Source organism: Miniopterus natalensis, chromosome 4 (genome assembly GCF_054644295.1).
Source record: "Miniopterus natalensis isolate mMinNat1 chromosome 4, mMinNat1.hap1, whole genome shotgun sequence".
NCBI lineage: Eukaryota > Metazoa > Chordata > Mammalia > Chiroptera > Miniopteridae > Miniopterus > Miniopterus natalensis.
Genome location: NC_142084.1, coordinates 79,202,458 through 79,215,997, shown reverse-complemented (window position 1 = coordinate 79,215,997; position 13,540 = coordinate 79,202,458). Strand labels below are relative to the sequence as shown.

At 48.1% G+C, this 13,540-nt stretch overlaps 1 protein-coding gene across 2 annotated transcripts in view; it reads left to right on the top strand.

Moving 5' to 3' along the window:
* Window positions 1-11,221: 11,221 nt before the first annotated feature.
* Window positions 11,222-13,540, top strand: part of SH3TC2 (SH3 domain and tetratricopeptide repeats 2) — a 43,341-nt gene continuing 41,022 nt past the window's right edge. For both annotated transcript variants that reach the window (XM_016210618.2, XM_087816911.1), the window contains exon 1: window positions 11,222-11,324. In XM_016210618.2, the coding sequence (XP_016066104.2) occupies window positions 11,273-11,324 (52 nt within the window). In that variant the 5' untranslated portion in view covers window positions 11,222-11,272. The remainder of the gene's footprint in view (window positions 11,325-13,540) is intronic.

The window sequence follows — 13,540 nt, the reverse complement described above, 5'->3', positions numbered from 1 at the left end:
GTCTGGGATCCTTGTCACCTGTCCAGCCAGGTGACATTAGGCTCTTAGGAGACACATGGCACCTGGGGCCATTTGAAAGCCCTAAATAACTTCTATTGGGAAAACAATCTTTTCCCTGCACAATTATGAGGACATGAAGAAAGGGGTCAATAGAAATAAAATGCTACACCCATGAGGATTCCACAATAATTGGTGGCCACCGGAAAGGTGCAAGAGGAAGCCTGGGGTGGGATTCTCTGTGGGGCTCGGCTGGAAAAGTTGTCAGAATCCTAAGATCTTGGCTCCTTCCTCTCAGGGGAATGGAGTCGAGACCTGGGAGCAGAGGATCCCTTTGTTTAGAAGTTTGTTTTGATCTTTGTTTAGACTCCAGGAAGGAAGATTAAGAACTCTCACCCAGAAACAGGAAAAAATTTCGAGATGTTGGAAACCATGTGGCAGAACCTTCGGGCCACACTTGTTCTGCCTTTGTCGAGGGGAAGGAGGAGACGTTTCTGGGCCAGCGTCACCCGTGGCGGTGGCCTCGGCCCTCATAGGCTGCTACCTGGGCTGCCCTCACTGAGGCTCCCTTCTTCACAAGAGCCCCTGCATTTCTTACTTGAAGATCGAGCCAAAGTCAAGTATAACAGGTCAATTCTGGTGCCGAGAGCGAGCAGTGAGCAAATTAATATCTATAGTACGACCCTATTTAGGAATATATATGGGGATGGGCAAAAGTAGGTTTACACTTGTTTGTATGGAAAATAATACAATAATTAATAATAATGCAAGAATAAGCTCTGTTTTGCATACTCACAACTGTAAACCTACTTTTCCCACCCCTGTGTATATGTATATATAATCCTTGTATTTAACACACACACATATATGGAATATATGTAAAATTGTTCTTACAGAAATGGGGTCTCAAATACATGTGTCTGGAATGAAGTCAGAGTTCTAGAAGGGTACCCCAAGAGGGAGCTGAGCTTCGGCTCTGGGTGAAGTGGTTTGAAAGCTTGCATTTCTAGTCTGTGCATATGCAAGGTTAGAACTCCTTCGTGCATATGCTGCCACTCTAATGACACAGTTTGAGCAGAACACCCGACTTCCCTTATCCACCCTCCTGTTCATCCTCCATGACATAAACACCCCTGAAAGCCCCTCTGCACCCTCCACCTCGCGGCTCCCACTCCCTGAAGCCTCCCGACTGCCAGACACTCCTCTCATGACTTCGTCTTGGTCTGTCCCTCTTCTCACCTCCTGTCCACCCCCTTGGCCTCCTCACCCAGCTGGAGGCCGAGGTCACGCATTTCAGTGATTCTCCCACGGGCCCCTGGATTCTCTCATCCTGGGGTCCCCGCCACACTTGCTTTGCCAGCTCTGAGCTCTCTGCTCCATTCCAGGCTTCGGGAAGAGAGACATAAACTCTCATGACCGGGTAACTTGCCAAGTCCCAAGAGCCTGCCCAGCCTGTCCTCCACTGTGCCCAGCAAGGTTCTTCTTCCTTTCTAAATGGCTGCCCTCGTGTACCCCTTTCCCCGCTTCTCCCTGTCTATATTGTAGCCACTGCCCCAAATGCCCCCCGCACTCTCGTGCTGTCGACGCTTCCATGCATCACGTTCTCCTGATGCCCCATCTCAGAAGAACCTTGTTTCCAAAGCCTGCTGTCTGTGCACGCCCTCCAGTCCATCTCCCTTTCCCTCCCTCGGGGCTCTTTACATCAGCATCCTTCCCTCTGGCACCTTCAGCCCATCCCACCCCTGCTTCATATTGGTGTGGCATGGAGCTCTGTGGCTTAGTTCGATTTAACAGTTTCTTTCCCCCTGTGACTGAGGAAACCGGAGGCACACTAGGAGCCTGCCCAGATCCCCACCTACCGCGACTGGCCCACTCCTTCACCCAGTGGCCAGAAGTTTTCACAGGTGACAGCTGTCAGCTGAGTCCTTCTCTGGGGCTTGCCTAGAACTGAAAAGTGCGATCCCCAAGTCATGTTCCCTTCTGGGCCAATCTGCCCTCAATATCTGGTCATTACAGAGCTGTAACCATCCCAGTGACTGGTCATTACCTGTGCCCTTGCACCAGGACAACTCTGAAGGGTCGGGCCTACTCCTGAGCTCCCTGTAGGAACCAGCTGAGCTCTGTGGGGTCTGCGTGGCAGCCCAGTCCTCCCTCTGGCCACTCTTGTTCCTCACTCCCCACCTGATGGGCCTCATTGGTACGTCCCTGTACGCTTCCTGCCTGCAAACCTTCCCCTCAGAGCCTGCTTCTTGGGAACTCACCCGCTTCAGCAGGCCTTTCAAATTTGGGGAGAAATCATGAACATGGATGGGAAAGATCAATATACAGATTGACTTCATCTACTGGGAATGTAGAGCCCCGTCTGAGAGAATAAAGCTCCTTGGATCAATGTAAACTTGTGGATTATGTAGCTTTAAAAAAGTCAATTACACAAATACAAGATGTGAGAGATTTGGGCAGACATTTACTTCAAAAAGAACTAAAGGATTCCTTAATTTTTTAGTTCACTCATTCATTCACATAGGAGCGTCCATTCTGCGCCAGGCCTGCGCTGAGCAGTGGGGGTAGGGCGGCAGAAACATGAGGAGAAAGGCAGTAAACAAACACCCAGACTTATGATTACAATCTGCGAAGTAAATAAACAGGGGGCAGGAATAGGGAATGAAAGGGGTACCACTCAGAATAGGTAACACTGAAAGTAAGACTGATGAGAGATCTGCACCATTTTTCATGGGACAGATGCTTGGGTAGAGTCAGGGGAAGGGAACTCCGAGGTCTGCAGGTCATGCGCCCATCCCATGCTGACCAGAGGCCTCCAGACATTGGAAGAATGACCACAGGGAAAGTTGCAATGGCCTTCATGCTCAGTGTGTGGTTCAAGGACAGCACACAGGCAACTGGCAAACTCCCACTAGAGCTTCTCACTCCTAATCCTGTTCCCAGAGTAGGATCTGCATCCTACTGGTTCTGGGGTATGTTTGTGTCCTGTGGCTGCTGTAACAAATTACACACTTACTGACTTAAACAACACAAATGTGTTATTTTATAGTTCTGGATGTCAGAGTCTTAAGTGGTTCTTACTGTGCTAAGGTCAAGGTATTGGCAGGCTGTGGCCTTTTGGAAGTTCTAGGGGAGAATCTGTTCCTTGCTTTTTCTGACTTTTAGAGGCTTCCCACATTCCTTGGCTCATGGCCCCTTCTTCCATCTAAAGCCAACTTTGTAGTAGCACCTTCAAATCTCTTTCTCTGTCCTGACCTCTTCTAGTTTTGTCATCACATCTTCTGACGCTCCCATTTATAAGGACCCTTGTGATAATCCCCAAATCCCCCTTTCTCAGATTTCTTAACTATATCAACAAAGTCCCTTTACCCATGTAAGGTAACATATTCACAGGTTCTGGGGATTAGGGCAAACTTGGGGGGCCATATTCTGCCTACCACATCAGGCATTTCACATCCATATTGCAACTGGAAAGCCCTGGCCCACTGTATTTAAATGGTTTTTTTTCCCTACTTCTCCCAGATGCTCATACATTGCTGAAACCTCTTAAGTGCCTGTATGATAAACTTTTTCTGCTCATTTGCTTGACCCCTGAACATATGTGGCTCCATGTAGTTCAAATTAATTCTGATTTTTGTTATTAGACAAATGCTGCTTGAGAAAGGAGCTGGGGGTTGGGGTGCTATGCGTCTGTGTCTGGTTCATGTCTTCCTGGTATCTTAAATGGTGAAAGCTACTGCATGTGCTGGTGCAGGCTTGAATGTTCAAGAAAATCCATCTCTGCCAATTACTAGCAAATAAGGCCTTAGAGAACTGACCTGACTTCTCTCAACCCTTTCATCACTTCCTAAACGGCAGGTCCAACCCTTATGTAATGGATATAATGGAAGATGTAGTGAGATGAAGGATTTCATCACTAGGGAATCCTGTATAATTATAAGTCCTTATTTCATTATTTGTGGACGCTGAACCCTGAGGAGTGAAAGGGAACCTCAGATTCTTTTCACTGAGATGGACTGTCCCTGCATGTGCTGCCCCCCTGTGGTTAAGGTTTTTAATTACCTTTGGCATGGATTGGAAAATTAAGAAAGGTGTGCTGGGTGTTGAGACCCCTGAAATCTACACCTGGGCCTGCCCCTCATTCCTGTGAAGGAAACCGCTGGGGCATTATTTGCCGAAATCTGTATGCGTATTAGAATCACCTGGAATGGGTCTAAAAGAAAACCTCCAAGGATTCTGCCTCCAGAGATTCTGATTCACTGGGGCTGAGCGAGATTTAGGCATCTGAACTTTGATAAGTCTCTCTAAGTGAATAGAATGTGAACTATCTCCTGACTCAGCAGGCTGATGTAAGCTTGGGACCTATTAATAGAAGTACAGTAAGTGGAACAAAGGAGGGGACAGTGCTTCAGAGCTGTGAGCAAATTACAGAGCTGGATTGGACAGTTGGTTGGAGATCTGGGCACCCCATTTCCAGAGGGACTTGGACAAAATTTTCACAGGAGCAAGACCCAAATGGTGTGGGGACTCAAAGCTACATTACATAAGGAAGAGGGGAAAGCACTGAAGGAGAAATGGCCAGCTTGCCCACTGTCATCCCATGAAACTTATCAATGAAAACGCCTAGAGTAGAAGAGAGACACAACATTCATTCCCTTTTGTTGCAAACAGATTTATTAGATCGCAAAGCCAAATACTAAAGCAATGAAAACAGTTGAGCATTTCATCTTTCTTAGTAAACAGCTTGCAAAGCTCATGTCTTTGAAACTGTTGGCCAGTTGAGAAGCGAGGACAGAAATGCAGTTAGGGTGATCTAGGCTTGGTGCCTCTGCCCGAGGGAACCTAAGGAACCTTTCTGATGATCTCTGAGGACAGATGGATCTGGTTTTACTTGGATGCATTTCCTTGTAGGCTTTCTGGTTGGAACAGAGATTTGGTCTCTGTCACAGCTGACAGGCACATTCTGTCTGCCTAGGATGCCCCTTCCTCCTCAGGATCCTGCAAGCTCCAGGCGCATCTAGGTTAGTAGAACAGTGATTGCACATGTGCGCGCATGCACACACACATACACAAGATTTGCACAAGTGAAAAACACCTATAAAAACTTTTAAATTGAAACCTATATATTATTAACCAATGCTGCCCTAATAAATGCAATAAGTAATATTTTTAAAAACTTTAAAAAGTTTTGTGAAGTAGAACTTTTTGTCTTTATTTAATTATTATTATTGTTTTTTACGAAGGAGGAAATATGTGAAGGAGCATACAGCTTGAAAGTGGCAGAACCGGGACTTGAACTCTGTTCTTCTGATCACAAATCTACGCCCAAGCTGACCACCGAGAGGTAGAAGCACATCAGAGTGCTGGTAAGGTTTCTGTTACCTATTGGCCAATAGTGTGTCCTGCTGATATTTTTTCCCAGAGAAGAAGAAAGATGAACCCAAGGACTGGGGGGTGCTAGGGTGGGGAAGGGTGTGTCCTTTTGTGTAATCCACTGTGCAGTCTGCTCCGGCAGAGAGGTGGCACCTTCAAGAAGAAAAGTCGCTTCCTCTGCTATCACCCAGGGTTCCCAGCAAGAGTGAGGGCCCTCTAAACAGGCTGCTGATCAGACAGAGTCACTTGATCAGGGGAGGAAGGTAAGGCCATGTCCAGAAGGCCACATTCACAGACAGTGCAGCTATATTTATGGCATGAGCTCTAGCAGATGATCCTGTTATTCTAAAGCTGCCTCCTCCAGGAACTGTAATAGCTACAGGCAGTGCTCTCTGAGAGCCATCAAGAAACTGGGGGAGCTGTGGGCCCTACTGTTACTGAAATAGGCTTTCTTCCTCCTAAGATGCTGTGAAAACTGTGTCTGACATTCTCTAGTTGGTATCATCCTCCCAGGATGCTCAGTACTAGAGACCATCCCTCAAGTAAGGTCAAGAGTAACCATTTAAAAGTCAACCCAGGTGCCCTCCTGCGAGCACCCCAACTATGCTGACATGTGCATCCCTCCTCCTCTTTATCTCCTTCCTCCACCTTCTTCCCTTTGTTCATGTAGTTTTGTATTTATTATGACATCATCATGAAGCAGCCTAGCTGGAAAACTTTCCATAACACATGTCCCTTCCCCCCTTTCCATCCCCCCCCCCCCCCATTAACCGGTTACAGGAGCTCAGGCATGTTGTCTGCTCTGCTCTCTGAGGATCCCCTCACCCAGCCCAGTGCCAACAACCCAGAGAGGGCCCTCGATTGTGGGGTGAATGAACAGATCCCCACCATCAGGCTGATGTGATCTTTTCTACACATCCACAGTCATGCACATGGTGTAATTTTGTACCCGTGTGCAGCCACACTGTACGTACTGTATACAAGCTTCTTCAGTTTTTGCTTTGTAATATGTCTTAGAGACCCTTCCGAGACTCCATATCTAGACCTGCTCCATTCTTTTTCACTGCTGGCTAAATACACCATCATTACTTGACCCTCCCACATTGATGGGCATTGACGTTTCTTCCATTTCGCTATTTCCAGCCATGCTGCCTGCCCAGGCCTCTGGTTGCCCAGGTGAGGGGAGAGACAGCTGAGGCGGACTCACTGGGTGGGTAGAAGGGCTCCTCCTTCCTACCCCACTCACTGGGTCAGATGCCTGAAAACCTGAATTTCCCAGAAAGATAAGCTGGGCTGAGAAAAATTCCTTTCCTGGGGAGTGGTGGGGAGAGTCAGTCCTGGGCTTGGCTTGTATTTTACACTTCACACACACACACACACACACACACACCCTCTGTCCCAGCCTCTCCCCAGAACACTTAATTTTAGAGCATGAACTGATTAGTGTTCACATATTTTGTGGAAGCATGCTGAACTGAGAGTCCTGAGGTGTGAGTTCTAACATAGGCTTTGCCACAAAATTGCCTAAAATCTTGAACAAATGATTTTCTCTTTATGAGCCTGTTTCTTTACCTTTAAAATGGGTTGGGACAACAGGAACAGTCATCTAAGTCCTAATATTAAAATCTCTAATGAAAAGAAAATGGGTTGGGAATGAGAACAACGCTTAGAGGAGTGGACACGTCACTGTTTAAGGAGACACTTTCACTGCAGATTTTCCAAGTTGAGCCTTTAGTTGCCTGCTCTTGACCCTGGGTTTACTGTGGGAGCCAAGAAACAGGAAACTGATGTTTTGGAAACAGTAGTCAGCTCTTCTGGGTGAGGTCAGAACCAGCAGCTTGGTGACCTCTTCCTGGTTCAGCTGATCAGCAGCCCCACCTCCTGCCCTGGAGCTGCTGGGCCAGTTCCTCAGCTGACCCTTGATAAAGGCACATATCCCATCCCTCCCAGAGGAAAGTCAGGGGAACACCTTGCCCATGGCCTGGTCACCCGCACCTGCTGATGACTGCTGGGCCACTCCGCCACAGACGCTGGATGGGTCTTCCTGACAGAGTGTCAAACACTAACCACAGTGGTGAGGAACATGGCCCTGGAGTCCCGCTGCCGGCCTTGGACCCTGGCTCTGCTGTGCCTGTCAGCTGAGTGAGCTGGAGCAAGTCGCTCAGACTTAAGTAGGCGGGTGAAGATTAAATGTGGACTTTTCACATGAGCATATAATAAAAGCTCAGTAAGCATTTATTATTTTATTATTAATGCTTGATGAAAAATGGAGAAATGATGAATGAACCAGAAGTTAAGAGGCTACATTTCTGCCACTGGTTCCATCCAACATCAGTCCACAGTTCATTCACATGGGATGACTTTTCCCTAAACTTGTCTCCAAGGCAATCATAGTACGTTTGCTAATGCCTTTTCCTCAGTCTGGGAGGCTCTTCCCACCTGCCTGTCACAGTTCCATGCTTCCAGGGCCCCAGTCACATGCCACCTCCTCCACAAAGATTTCTTTGCTTTTCCCTTTGGGACGTGCCAACTTTCTTTTCATATTGCCAATATTGTCTCTGTGTGCTGATGATTCCCAAGCTCATTCATTCAGTAGAGAAGAATAGGTGACAGGTTGTTCTTATAGCTCATGGGGTTGCTTTGGTTTCCTAGGGCTGTCCTTACAAAGTACCACAAACTTGGGGACTTAAGACAACAGAAATTTATTGTGTGATAATTCTGGAAGCTAGAAGTCCAAAATCAAGTTGCATCTGTACAGCTGTCCTCCCTATGACCCCTGGGGAGAGGCCTTCCTTGCCTCTTCCTAGTTTCTGGTGGTTTGTGGACAAGCCTTGGGGGGCCTTGGCCTGCAGTCCTCTCACTCTAACCTCTCTCCCTTCATTGTCAGATGGGCTTCTCCTGTGCGCCTCTATCTCTTCACAGGGTGTTTGTTTGTTAAAGACACAAGTCATATTGGATTAGGGGCCTACCTACTCCAGTATGAATTCATTTTAACTTAAATAATTACATCTACAACAATCCTATTTCCAAATAAAGTCTGAGGTCCTGGGTGTTAAGTCTTCAATCTATTATTTGGAGGAGGTGGACAATTCTACTCACCATGTGGTCTTTCCATTTTTCCCTTGAATTACAGCGCACAAGAGCATATCTTATTATCCCAACTAGGTGGTAAATTTTTCTAAGGAAAACAATTCAATTTTGCATCTGAAGAGGCAAACAGGCCGCTGTCGGGCTGGATGTGGCTGTCAAGCCTATTTGCCTACCCTGAAGTATTGGCCTACACAGTGCTTGGGAAGGTATTCTGAGTTAATCTGAAAGTCTGGATGTCTGGTTTCCAGGACAAATCAGAATGTCCACCCACACACCAGGGAACGCTGCAGCACGCCCCTCACTGCCTGAAGCCTCTCAGGGGCTTCTCTTCAGATGGGGTAGTGCCCTCCTGGCACACAGATACTGTATCTTCTGCTCTGTTTCTCCAGAGAACTTTGACTGACATACTCTTCAGTGAAAAATATGCCAAATGCCTAAGCCCTTCCCACTACCTCCACTAGTATCACTCTTGTGCAAGCCACCATCATCTCCCTCCCGGTGTTCCTGCTGGGATCCCAGCCAAGCCTGTTTTCCAAGGAGCAGCCAGGGTGATCCTTTAAAACCCTAAGTCAACCATGTGACTCCTCTATTTAGTGTCCCCCAATGACTCTATCTCACTCAGAGTAGAAGCTAAAGTCCTTCGATGGCCTTCAAGGTCCTATACAATCGGACCTCCTGCTGCTTTCTCTGGCCTCATCTCGATACCCTGCCCCACCTCACTAGACTCCAATTGCACATGCTTTTCCTTTAACATGCCACACATGGTCCAGCCTCAGGGCCTTGGCACATGCTGCTCTCTCTGACTAGAAAGCTCTTTGTTCTGGTTAATTCATCTGAGTTACTCAGAGCAGAATAGCATAATTTCTTGTATCTCAAGAGAAGCAATGACTTTAACCAGAATGGACCATTCATTTCAGATTTGCCAAAATGTATGTCCTAGTCAACTGCTTCAGGGTGTTATCTATGACAGATGACCTTCATTGGCTGGTCTCGATCTTTTACAATGTGTGATGTCTGTCACGGCTCCTGGATGACAATGGTGTGCGGCAAGTCAAGGGGAAGTGATGAGCCTGAGCACTCGCTATCATGTGCACATTAGACCACGTTTCTCATCACGGTCTGATTCTCACGTACCTCCCCAAGTTTCCAGTGGCTGCTTTCTAAAGAAATCCTTGCCCTTTTATCTAGGGCCCAAGAAAACATCCTACTTCATACTTAAAACACCATGCCTTGGTGAGGGAACAGGCATGAGACACATTGTAGGAAGTGCATACTTTAAACATCCTCCATGGTGGCACTATGATCAGAGAGATCCAGTGTCCCTGTGTCCCTGCCCCTGCCCCAGCCTGACTCTTTCTCAGTGCAGTCATGAAAAGAGCCCGTAATCAGAAAAGTGAAGCCCCTGGGCTGTGGAACCAACTAGACCTGGCTCGAGTCCCAAATCTGACATCATAAATGGTGGGGCCTTAGACAAGTTGTACACCCCTCTCCATTGGTTTCCTCACTTATGAATAGAGATGATAATGCCTACATTATGGGGTCTAAATGAAGTAACATGTAGTGAGCACCTAGTCCATAGTAAACTGGGAGCCAAGATGAGTCAGGTTTGAAACGGAAGCCAGACTTTAGAGACATGGTCAACACTCTATCACCTGGGGTTGAGCTGGTATGACCACTCCAGTGAAATGAACCCCTGGGCCATCCTTCACATTGTCACCCAGGGCTCCTTCCAGAGTTTAACTTGACCAGGCCACCTCCCTCCTTAAAATGCTTGGGAGAGTGACCTCAAGCCCACCCTCCAAGTAGCTTGCAAGGCAGGCTGCCAGAGCCCTGCTTTCCTTCGGCCCACACCTCCTCACTCTTGGGACCACTCACCACTGACCTTTGCTCTTGGCATTAAAGAAACGTTAAGTAATTAGTGGTCCTTGAGTGTGGCTGTTGGGTCACCTATGCCTTTGTCTAACTTTGTTGGCATTCAGCCACATCTTCTCCATCTCTTTTGGGAGATGCGACGGGAGGTTTTCTGAGATTCAGCCACACTGTGTCAACTGCATCCCCCTGCTCTGCTGACTATCCAAAATGGAAAAGAGATTGGTCTGTGTGACCAGTTTTTTGTGCATACTTGTAGTCTTAACCTACCTTGTCCTCCACCCTCTCACCTGTAAGATGCTGGGCTACATCAGGCGATTTCCCAGATTCCTTCTGACCAAGACCTTGGGAGCCCGGGTTGGGGTGTTGCACCTTCACCAGAGGCAGTTGGCTCATTGATGCTGCTGGGTTGAGGTGAGATGCTGCACCCATAGCTCCCGCTTCAGCTTCACGCAGGTAGCCCAGAGAGAAGCTGGGTGGGGAATCCCTTTCCTTGTGGCAGGCCAGTCAGTGTGGGCCAAGTCAGCCAGCGAAGGAGCAAGAACAGCAGCCTGGTTCCTGGGATGCTCTCTGCCCTCCTCCTCCGCCCTGGCCTCCCCCACAAGAACCAAACTGTATATCTCAGTCTTAGAATGCCAGGAATGTGCCACAGCCTGATAGGCATGAAGCGATCTGCAGAGAGGCAGGGAGGAGCTCTGCTCCCAGCTGAGGCCTGGCAGTGCACGGGCTATGGGGCCTGAGGGCTGGGCAGCCCCTCCCTTCCTCCCTGGGCCTCCTGCTGCAGCCCGGATTTCAAAGGCTGCATTGTGCTTTGAGCCGGGGCCCTGGTCCCTCATGTGCCAGGGAGTAGGTGGGAGGAGGAACACCGTGGGGAGGCTCTCTCCTCCCAGTGCTCTTCTGGCTGGTGTTCCCAGGGTCCTCGCCCGAGGAGGATGGTGAACACATGGGTGGCTGCTTCTGCATCCCCAGGGAGCCGAGTCTGTCCTGGGGCCCAGGTGAGTTTCCTGGGGGGCCCTGGCCTGTCTTGGCTGAGGTGGGTGGTCCAGTGAAGGCTCAGGGGTCTGCTGGATTGGGGAAGCTGCTCTTCTAAAGACAGGGAGATGGTTGTACTTTCTGGCTCCCTCCTCCCTCCCACTGTCATTCTTTGTTATTCTGACTTTGTAAAAAGGGCTGAAAGTTCTGGAAGCATCTACTTTTCCTGAACAGAGAGGCTGCAAGCCGGCTCTGCTAGGAGCTAGTCCTACTCTTGGCTGCCACTGCCAGGGTGTGACTAAGCCCTTCCTTCCTCTCTTCCCAAGATTCCCCAGGTCAGGAAGAAAGCTCGGGCTGCGAGTTCCTCTTGGGGCCCATGAGTGGTCATAAACTTGGCCTCCGTCCCTCAAATCCTATTTTTGTCAGGGTTGCTGTTACTGGGGAAAAAAACAACACAACAGGCCGTTTCCTGCCTTCTACCTGTTACAGTGTGATATATTTTTTTGGTACGACAAGTTGAAGCCACGGAGAGTTGTTGCTCTAAGAAATTACCAAGTCATTGAGACTTGACATTGGGTAACCAACCATCCCCGTTTGCCCGGGATGGGGGACCCTCCCAGGGTGCAGTCAATGCTAAAGTTGTGACAGTCCCAAGCAAACCGGGATGGTTGGTCACCCTAATGCAAGCTCCTTACTTCTCTTCAGAGTAGGACCAAGGTGAGGCCCTGTGGTCTCACTGATTTATCAGGATGAGCAGTGGTTTCGGGGTGGGGGTGATTGCATTGGGGAGCATCACACAAAGGGATGAACCATTCCTAACCCTAGTTGGCATACCATGTCTCCCTGGATCACTGCCATGGTTCCTTGGAGGGGGAGCCCAGGGGAACCTCTAGACAAGGCTTCCTACTCTCTGACAGATGATTTCCCCCCGGGAGTCCTGTTACTTGAGCTCAGCAATGTCAGAGTGAACGGGAGGTAGGCGTGTTCTGCTTGCTTTGCTTGAAGTCCCAACCTGGGCACCTAGGCACTTCCTGCAGGGAGAGGCTCATAGACAAACGTCACCCTGGATCTAAAAATTATAAGCAAACAAACCCCCAAACAATGCCACTGAGGCAGGCATCATCACGGTTAATCACCTGGCCTTGGAGGCCAGAATGCCTGGCTTTGACCTCAGTTCCCTGACTTGCGTTGATCAATTTACTTAACCGCTCTGTTTCAGTTTCCTCATGTGTAGATTTTATGATATGACTGTGTTTTTCTCATAGGGTTGTGGTGGCGATTAAGACTAGATGTGAAACACTTAATACAGCCTGGTACACAGTTAATTAAGTACAATAACTATTAGCTACATTAATTACATTTCTGTGGCCCTGGCACATCATGCTCTCTCTCTAGGCCTCCGTTTGCTCACCTGTAAAACGAGGGGGCTATAAACTTGGCCTGTGGAGGTTTCTCGGAACCTCTGCTCCTGCTCCCTGACCTCCAACTTCAGATGGAGCAGCTCTGCTTCTGTTTGGTGTCCTGTCCTTCAGCCCAAGATTTCATGTAAAAGAATTCTGCAGCTCAAACAGACAAGCCAATATTGAAGAAAACATCCTCAAAGCTTTTCAACACTATCATTCCATTATTTTATCGGTCTACCTGATTTTGCTATTGGTAATTGGTTGGCGTCCTAGATTCACTTTCTCACCAAGGGTCATCTTGCTTTTTATTTCTATTGAGGCTTTTTAATGACGTCCCCCGTATTGTTCTCCATCCTTGTCAGGGCCTCTTCCTAGGGTGGTTGGTAGAAGTGTTGCAGGTCTGAGGCCAGCTGATATAAACATCCCCTTCTAGGTGCCCCTATTGATCCTAGGAAAATGGAACAAATTCTGAGACACATCCTAAAGCGACTTAATGATTGTGTGACTTTGGACAAGTCTCTTATATTCTTTGAATCTGTTGAATGAGTATAAATGCAACAGGAGGCTTTGACTAGAAATAAAAAATATATAGATTTATTCAAAGGTCTTAGGGTTTGCAGACTGAAAGCACAACTGGGCAATACCTGGAGTGGTCTGAAGCAGCAATTCTTGAGAAAACTCGGTCCTGCATTCTTAGACTTTGGGTTGGTCCTGGATGCTGATCCTCTAGATAACCAGTGGTCTGGATATTGGATGTCAGGTGGTCTGGATGTGTGAACAGTCTTTCTTTAGTCCTTCAGGGATAACCAGAAGGTTACCTGGAGGTTTGATGAATA